The sequence below is a fragment of the Rattus norvegicus genome, chromosome 8 (assembly GCF_036323735.1).
Source record: "Rattus norvegicus strain BN/NHsdMcwi chromosome 8, GRCr8, whole genome shotgun sequence".
In the NCBI taxonomy this organism is placed as follows: Eukaryota; Metazoa; Chordata; class Mammalia; order Rodentia; family Muridae; genus Rattus; species Rattus norvegicus.
The window spans coordinates 55089219-55098782 of NC_086026.1; the positions used below are offsets into that span (position 1 = coordinate 55089219).

At 45.0% G+C, this 9564-nt stretch overlaps 1 protein-coding gene across 18 annotated transcripts in view; it reads right to left on the reverse strand.

Moving 5' to 3' along the window:
• Nucleotides 1–9535, reverse strand: part of Rnf214 (ring finger protein 214) — a 41320-nt gene extending 31785 nt beyond the window's left edge. For 2 of the 18 annotated variants that reach the window (XM_063266393.1, XM_063266391.1), the window contains exons 1-4: nucleotides 9402–9535; nucleotides 7479–7592; nucleotides 3020–3065; nucleotides 1747–1806 (exon numbers count right to left, since the gene is read on the reverse strand). In XM_063266393.1, coding sequence (XP_063122463.1) covers nucleotides 1747–1806; nucleotides 3020–3065; nucleotides 7479–7585 — 213 coding nt within the window. In that variant the 5' untranslated portion in view covers nucleotides 7586–7592; nucleotides 9402–9535. Of the gene's footprint in view, nucleotides 1–1746; nucleotides 1807–2554; nucleotides 3066–7478; nucleotides 7599–8671; nucleotides 8821–8842; nucleotides 8891–8965; nucleotides 9155–9401 lie in introns of those variants that run through there. The other 16 variants (XM_063266386.1, XM_008766184.4, XM_017596024.3 and 13 more) reach the window with 12 other exon arrangements.
• Between the last annotated feature and the right edge of the window lie 29 nt (nucleotides 9536–9564).

Consider the following 9564-nt stretch of genomic DNA (forward strand, 5'->3'; position numbering starts at 1 on the left):
ATAAAGGGACAGATGCCTGAAATTGTAACATAGTTAGTTAACTTAAGCCTAACATCGAGTCTAGAATATAAGACCCAACGATTCAAAGCCAGTGTACTGAGAACTACTTATAGTGTACCCAAAACATTTTATTTGGTTCACAGAGCCAGCTCTTTGGACAGCTTCCTTTCATGTATACAGGCTGGCCTCACAGCTGAGACTGGCCTTGCCTCTACTTCCCAAGTGCTAAGATATAGGTATGTACCACAATACCCACAGAGGATCAGCTTTAAAAAAAGAATGGTGCCAGGCTTGACGGTGTAGGCCTTTTAATCCCAGAACTTTAGGCAGAAACAGGGGCATCTCTTCAAGTTCAAAGCCATCCTAGTCTATATAGCAAGTTCAAGGTTAGTCAGACTTACACAGTGAGACCCTATCTCAAAAATTATTAAATGAATAAAAATTAATTTAAAAAAACTGATGGAGGGGTTGGGGATTTAGCTCAGTGGTAGAGCACTTGCCTAGCAAGCACAAGGCCCTGAGTTCGGTCCTCAGTTCCAAAAAAAAAAAAAAAAAAAAAAAAAAAAAAAACCTGATGGAAATGGGGCCTATCAGAGTAAAAGTAACCAAGATAAGAGGGGGGAAATTTACAGGAAAAGAATACGGCTAAAAACATGGGGATATTTCATCTGCAAAGGTTTAAGCTTGAAAGGTAAGAACGAGCACCTTTAACTACAACCCTCAGGAGGCAAAGGCAAGCCAATCTATGTAAGTTTAAGGCCAGCTTGGTCTGAACAATGACTTCCGGGTTAATCAAAACTATACAGTAAGACCCTATTTCAAAAACAAAACAAAGTTTTACATTAAAAACTTCACAGCACTTAGAAGGTGAGGGCAGGAACATCAGGAGCTACGGATCACCTCCTACATTGTAGCGGTTTTTTGTTTTGTTTTTTGTTTTTTTTTCCCCGGAGCTGGGGACCGAACCCAGGGCCTTGCGCTCACTAGGCAAGCGCTCTACCGCTGAGCTAAATCCCCAACCCCCACCTCCTACATTGTGAACTGAAGGTCAGCCTAAGCTACATCAGACCCTGTGTCACGCAGAGCACAAGTCCCATGTGGAGGCTCACTCCTGCAATTACAGCCATGACATGGAGGACTGCTATGAGTTCAAGGCTGGCCTGGCTACAGAACAAGACCCTTGTCAACACAGAAGTAATGGACATGATGGTACAAACTTCTAATCCCTGGATTCAGGAGGGAACACTCAATTTCTGAAGCAAACCAGAACTACATCATTTGAACGCCTATCTCAAAAGAAAGACATGAAAACAAAACAAAAAAAATGACATTCTAAAGGACGTGTAGATAGTAGTAAACAGAAAACAAGTTCCATTGCTAAACCCAAATAAGGGTGCAGTAAGAATGACAGAGGCCCTGTCCTCCCTCCAGAGCAGGGTTGGTGTAAGACAGACTGCTAAAGCGTAGCAGGCTGGGCGAGGCAGGCCATTCCCATCCGGGGTCTTTTTTTTTTTTTTTTTTTTTTTTTTTTTTTTTTTTTTTTGGTTCTTTTTTTCGGAGCTAGGGACCGAACCCAGGGCCTTGCGCTTCCTAGGTAAGCGCTCTACCACTGAGCTAAATCCCCAGCCCCCTCCCATCCGGGGTCTTATGAAGGAGATTTGCACTTTTCCCAACAAAGATGATGATGCTTCTACATTCTGTGCTCCAACTGCTTTATGTGACAATGACATTTAAGTACACACTTACCAGATTCTTTTCAATATCTTGGTCTGTGTTTACTTCTGAATCTGCTGTCTTAAAGTCAGTCTACAAAAAAGAAGAAACAGTCATACTGAGGACTTTATGCCACTTTAACATAAATAGAGTTATTCTAGCTATTCATCAGAATCCTGCAACATGGAGCCAAGCAGCAGTGGAGTTCTCGCAGACACTCCATCATTGTGTAGACTGTCCCACAAAACAATCAGCACCTGCCTAAGAGAGAGCCAAAGGTTCTGAGAGGATAACTGCTCCTGAAATTTGTGTGCCCACAGTTCTTCCCCCAACATAGCACCTCAGGCACCAGAAAGCAGGATACGTTTCCTTCTTAGGATGCAGACCAGACAAGTAACAAGGGCAGAGGTGTAAAGTATGATGCTCGCTGGCCAGCGATGGTATACGCCTTTGGTCCCAGCATTCAGGAGGCAGGGGCAGGCGGTCTCTGTGAATTTGAGGTCAGTCTGGTCTGCATACTGAGATTCATGGCAGCTAGTGCTACACAGAGAAACCCTGGCTTGGAAAACAAAAAAATACAAGGAAAAAATGGAGAGGATAGATACTAAGGATCCACACCAATCAAGTTCCATCCAATAATAATAATAATAATCCCAGCATGCTATACAATTAGACAGTGGCTTTCTTGTTTCTGCCACAGCAGAATAAAACCATTACATGACGATATATGCAAGCTGTGTGATGACTACTAGCAAAAAATGACACAATGCAGTTCTCTACCACGTAAATGGCTCCTTCCCGCCCCCAATCCCATTTTAGTAGTAGAAACGTGATACTTGACCTGCACAGCAATGTTCTGAGAAAGCTTCAAGGAAGAGCTATCCTGATCATCATCCTGATCCACTCTGACTCCTTCAACCCCATTTGCGGGAGGTACTACAGGTCGGAAGTCCAAGCCTGTATCCCTGCTACCTTCTTTTAGGATGGAGGCTGCTGGGCATTTCTCTTCAGAGCAATTCCTGGAGGCAAGCTGCTTTGAGTGGCACCCTGCCTTAAGAGATCGAGTGACTGGATGGAGGCTCTCCCGGAGGCTCGTGTCCCCCTCCTCTCCTGCTGGGTTGGTTAAGTCCTTCAAATCAGACTGAGACCCACTGCCAGAAAGACAAAGGGCTGTGGCTACCAAGTTTTCTCCTAAAACTTCCTGGTGCGCTGCTGAGGTATCACCCACTGACGGACCAGGGTTCTGTTCTGGATGTTCCAAACGGGCATTTCTGTTACTCTCCTCGGTTATCATTTGGCTACTTACACTCGGCGGAGACAAGTTCTTCTGTTTCTGGGCAGAGTCTTTGGGGCTATCCAAAAAAAAAAAAAAAAAAAAAAAAAAAAAAAAATTTCTGGGATGAGGTTGTAGCTCAATGGTATGTCACCTGACTAGCATGCCTCAAATCCAGAATTCTGTTACTAGCACCGCAAAAGAAGGGAATTTCTTTCTTTCACTTTTGAAAGATTAAATATGATATTTGTTTTTCAGTGCTAGGGATTAAACCTATGTTGGACAGTGCTCTACTAGTGAGCCATATCCCCAACACAGCCACTAGAACAAAACTAGAGCTTACAGGCCTTCTCCACCATCAGAACACACTATCCAACAATTTCCAGGATTTCCAGCCTGGGAGGTGAGGTCTTGAGAAAGTTCTGGGAGTGGCCTATACTAAGTTCTTAAAAACAAGTCACCCTCAAGATCTAAAAATAAATGCCCAGTGCCAACAACTGTTGTGAATAGGAAAAAAACAGCACAATGCTAGTTACAGTAGTTACACATGCTAACTTAGTTATGCCTATTTTCATAAATATTTAGATTTGTTTGTTTGGATAGGAGCTCACTGACTGGCCTTAAACTCAAAGATATCTACCTGTCTCAACCTCCACGTGCTGGGATTAAAGGTCTGCACCATCACACCTGGCAAAACATTGTTTTTATTCCAACCTCATGTTCCACAAAAATAATTTTACTAGTCCAGTAAGATAATTCAGGTAAGTATTTGCTGTGCAAGCCCTAATGATTTGAATTAAGTCCTTGTAACCCACGGTGTAAAACTCCTAAAAGTTGTCCTCAGCACGTGCATGCACAATGCACACACGTGCGCGTGCGCGCGCACACACACACACACACACACACACACACACACACACACACACATGCGCACACTTACTTGAATTAAAAATAATTGTCCTTTAAACTTGTCACATAGATCTTTGAACAAAACCACTATTTGAGTCAACAGTTTGCCAGAGTAGAGTACCACCTCAAGTAGTTGAGAGTTAAATTTCACTTTATTTCTTTGTGATAGCATCTTGGTATGTAGTCCTGGCTGGCCTGAACATGGTACTCACATATAGCCTAGACCAGCCTCAAAACCATGGCAACCATCCTACAACTGCATCCATGAGCTAGGGATTCTAGGCATAAGCTACCATATTCAGCTTTTATTTAAGGTAAAATTTTAATTCATAATTGAAGTTTTCAATAGAAATTTTATTCTATATTATAAACATACATATATTTAAGATCTGGGATGGGAATTTTATCATTTGTCAAAGACATTTAATGTTTAATTTTCCTTTCACCCCTAGGTCTAGGGAATGAACACAATTGCACAGGCTAGGCACACACTGCTCACTAATCAAGAGCCGATATACTTCTCTTCTTTTCTTTTCTTTTCTTTTCCTTTCTTTTCTTTTCGAGATCAGGTCTTACTATGTAGCCCTGACTGGCCTGGCACTCATATTTAAATAGATCAGACTGGGTCTTGAATTCTTAGAGACCCTCCTCCCATCTCCCTCTTGAGTGCTAAAACTGGCAGGTACTCTCGAATTTGGCCAATGCACTACATTTTCCAGAGAACCTTAAAGCACACTTAGAGTGACATCCAACATTCACAGCCAGTCTTTTGCTCACAAGTTAAGTCTATGTTAAATTAGGGGCTAGGGAGATGGCTCAGTGGTGAAGAGCACTGGCTGTTCTTCCAGAGGTCATGTGTTCAATCCCCAGCACCCACATGGTGGCTCACAGCTGTCTTACTCTAGTTCTAGTTTAACGCCCTCACACAGGCACACATGTAAGCAAAATGCCAATGCACATCAAGAAAAAATTAGCTGAGCATGGTGGTGCTTGCCTTTAATCCTAGTGGACTCAGGAGGCAGAAGCAGGAGGATCTCTGTGAGTTTAAGACCAGCCTTGTCTACAGAGTAAGTTCCAGGACAACAGGAACTCAGAGAAATCCTGTCTCAAAAAAGCCCAAAAATTAATAAATAAAAAATGTAAATGTCTGTATCAAATGTCTTTGCTGTCTTCCCTCCCCTGCCACACTGTGTAAACAGTCGGTCAGCTCACCCTTTACGCATCCCAAGTGAGCACGGACACAGGTGAAGTGCTCTTCTCTCAGAGCAACTGACTGTGTGCTACAGAAATCGTTACAAACACACTCAGTCATTTATTTATTTACTCTTTCCTAAGACAGGTTTCTCTGTGTAGCCCAGGCTATCCTGGCCTCAAACTCGCAGATCCACCTGCCTCCGTGTCCCAAGTGCTGAAATCAAAGGCATGCACGAAGCCTGGCTAGTTTTTATTTATTTTTTCAGTGGACCAGTAAGTTTAATTAGAGTTAATACAGGAGTATGGATGAAGGGTTATTTACAGAAGGAGCAAGGCCACTTAATTCCCTCCTCCAGCAAACATTCGGTGATTCTTCTTGAAAGTCAACTGTGGAATGGGGACAGGAAACTTAATTATAAACCTGGTCATATACGATACCCAGGCTTAAATCCAAAATTTACAATTTACTAGTCTCTAGACAAGTTATTTCATTTCTAAAGTAGAAATAGTACTGTCCACCTAACAGAGATCACATACTGTTAGCTGCTATTACTACTACTGGTAGGTCATGGCTGCTTTTATTTAGAAAATTAACACAAGCAGAAATATCCAAGTTTATGGTAGGCTTGCATTTCCCCTATTACTCATTCACTAACAAGTACCTCTTATTTTTTTGTTCATACATTGTCTATTTATTTAGTGACAGAGTCACAGAGTCACATGTAATTCAGGCTGGTATTGAACTAGGGTAACGGAATATGACCTTGAACTTCACATTCTCCTGCCTTGACCCCAGAAGTGCTAGTGTTACAGTCATGTACCATCACACCTGACTCAAAATTCTCTTTTCAAAAACAAATATCTACTGACTCTTAAGTCAGAGTTCATGAGTTCAAATCCTGACTCCAACACAGTTTTGTACCTTTGGCAAGTCACTCACCTCTCTGTTTCCTCACCTGTTATAGGAACATTAACACCTGCCTTCTGGGACTTACATGAGGGTTGAATGTGTAAGTGTGCACACAGCTGTTGGTATAGTGTTACCTATTATATTAGGTCCCAGGTCCCCTAGTCAATTTAGTTCAATATTGCATATAAGAGTGTATTAGACAGTCTTAAGAGGCAAAGTTAGGAAATTAAAACCCCTGCTTTCAAGACTTTGGAGGAAAAAGCTAAGTGTGGTGTCCCACACACTAGGGAGGTGGAAACAGAAAGATTAGCCTTGGCTACATAGTTTGAGGCCAGCCTGAGCTACAAGAGATCCTGTCTCAAAAGTGAACTGCAACAAAGAGTCATGAGGCCAGTGGAGTGGCTCGGTGTGTGAAGGCACTAGCTTACCAAGCCTAAGCACCTGACTTGGATTCCCCTGGACCCACACGGTAAAATTAGAGAACCAATTCTAGCAGATTTTCCTGATTCTCACATGAAAACTGTGACATGTATGTTACACACAAACACTACAATTTAAAGACTTGAGAGGCAGAATCAGACAGATCTCTGTAAGTTCAAGGTCAGCCTGGTCTACACAGTCAGCCCTAGGTCAATCAAAGCTACATAGTGAGACCTTTCAAGAAGAAAAAAATAATTGATATAATAAAAAACAAATTTGATGGAAGAAAAAGAATAAGACATTTTAATTTAAGGCATATAGCAAAATACACATGAAGCAGTGAACAGTGAGATATATTAACAAAGACAAAAATATGAATAGATACACACATAATCTGTGATTGTTCATTGTATGGATATATCTGTCTATACAACCAAGAATCTTATAAATGAATAGACAGCTCAGTAGGAAAGGTTTTCCACAAAAGCCTGGTAACATGGGTTCAATGCCTAGAATCCACATAATAGCAAAGTACCAACTCCACAAAGCTGCCGTCACACCTCCCCACCCATCACGTATAACACACAATAAACAATGATTTGTACAGATATAAGTATGGACACACACACAGGGTCATCCCTTTAATCCCAGTAATCAGAAAGCAGAGGCAGGTGGATTGCTCTGAGGTTGAGTAAAGCTTATGAATTCTAGACCAGACAGAGCTACAAAGGGAGACCTTGTCTAAAAATGAGCATGATACACAAGAATGGTTAAATGAAAACAGAGTCTGTGTAGGACAAAGCAAGGAAATATATGCATTTATGCTGTGTTGATACCTGTCTTAACCTAGCATGCCTACCCAAGTATCAGTTGCCATATAGGATACCATACAAAAGTCAAGCAGTCCCTACTTAAAAAACAATAATCTGAGGGAGGGGAAAAAACCTTAATCTGCAGAAGTGTCACTAGAGCTCCAAAGAGGAAAGAATAGATGTTCAGAAGCCCATCTCAAAAGTCCCTTACTCAAAGAAGCCTTCTCCTCAAGAGTCTGCACGTTACCTTAGGCCATCTGGGAGAGCGTCATCTGACTTGGAAGTACAAGAAGCAGACGATTCCGAAGGACTCGGGGCTCGGGCCCCAAGGCCAGCTACCTCAGAGGCCGACATCTGCACTCTGGACATTCAGAAACAAATGAAACAACACAAGTTACAAAGCTGGAAGCATTCCTCTGTACAATGCCCATTGAGTCGGTCCCTCCAAACACCTAAGAAAGAGTACTCTACAGGGATAATAAAAACCACTTCCTGCTGAAAGTCTCAGCACCAGCCCTCAGGAACTGTCATATGTACGTAAATATCAGGAGTCTAAGCAAAGACTTTACTTCTGTTCTTGACAGAAATGCAGTCATTTCAAATAGATGATAATCCTGATAGGAATTTTCTGAATGGTCCACATACTTACCTTGTCTACTACCATTTATTAAAGCTGACCCTTTTGGCCAAGAACCAATTTGTTTAAATCCCTTTTGGCTGTTGCAGTCAAAGCATTCTCTATTAATTTAAGTAATAGGGTTTCTGTGTTGTGTTTCCAAGAACAAGTCACCCTGGACCATCTCTGTGGGCTGTCTTTTAGCCTGTCGGTTTTCCTTTCCTACAGAAGGGAATATTTGGTATCTGGCAATGCCCCACTAGTAAGTTACCATTGTGGCAAAACAGGTGACTACTTGGTTACTCCAGGAGAAAAGGGAGATGCTGAAATACATGGTAACTCAAGTAAGGGAACCCAAGAAGATGCTTTTTTACATTTTTATTTTTAAGAGCATCTTTTTTTGCTGCAAAATAAAACTCCGCCTTCTATGGTGACAAGAAAAACTACTAGGTGGTGAAGGTAGGATCAGTTCACATTCCTGCTTTTATTTTGACAGCATCACATGAATACCTCTGAACCCAGAAGAATGCACAAGAGCAGAGACTGAGTTAGGCTGAATCAGTCACAGCTCAGTGTCTCAGTTTCCTCTCATAATAAAAGCTCCTGGGTGAAAATGGGCCCTGAAACGCCATTATTGCATCTCGGATGCAAACATTCTGCCTCCAATAGAGTCGAGATCATTGCCTCCAACAGGGAACAAGGTCTGGGTCACCGTTGCCCGGTAAACGAAAACCTTAGGGCAAGGGTCATACGTTTAACTCCGCAGCTAGAGAGCAAAGCGAGAGGGGTGGGGGTCGCACATCTGGCTGGAGAGTCCCGTTTACCCAAGGGAATCCCGCAATCCAGTGATGGTCACCAGCCAGACAGCGACGCAGAAGGGGACAATGGGGGGAAGCTTCTCCCGGTGGTCACCGCCACTCTTCACTGGAAGCTACCGCTACGCTGGCGCCTGGCACTGGCCAGGGCCACCTCCACCCCTTCCCCTCCGTCCTCACCGGCCGCCAGCACCCGTCCCACTGCCAAGCCGGGCTCCCGCCCCCGTCTCCGCCGCCCCCTCCCCGCCCCCCGCCGCGCCCCCAGGTCCCGCCGCCCAGACCCGCGCGCCGCCTCGCACACACCTCCCGCGCCGCGCCCCCGGGGAGCAAAGCGGGGGGGGGGAGGGAAGGGACGCACCTGAGCGGGCGGAGAGGGGGAGGGGGCGACCAAGCCTGGGGGAGGGGTCGAGCGCCGGCCCGCGCGCGGCACCTCCCACTTCCGGCGGCGCGAGCGCAGGGGGCGAGGCCGGGGCGGCGAGAGGAGCGTCCCCGCGGGGTGTGCGGCCGCCACCGACGGCGCCCTCTGGCGGCAGGCACAGGCAGCGCCCGGGCAACGGGGCCGCTGAAGGATAGCCCTGAGACCCAACGGAGCCCGAGGGAACGCGGGCCAGAGAGACGGCGGCCGGATGGAGGCGGGAGCCTCTCTGAGGAGTTTATGGGGAAAGAGTCAAGGCTATGGCAGTCCGACGGAGAAAAGCCGCGAGGGGTGTTTGGAGATTGAAACCGAGATGGTCCTTACAGAGGACGCCATGAAGGACGAGGGCCCTCTGGCAGAGGGGGTCCTGTGGCGGACGACACGAGGACTCGGGGCGCCGGAACTCCCACACCCCGCACGGGCCTGTGGCAGAAGCGGTCGGCGGGCGTCGGCCCAGCGCCCGGAGCTCTGCCCGCTGGTCAAGAGG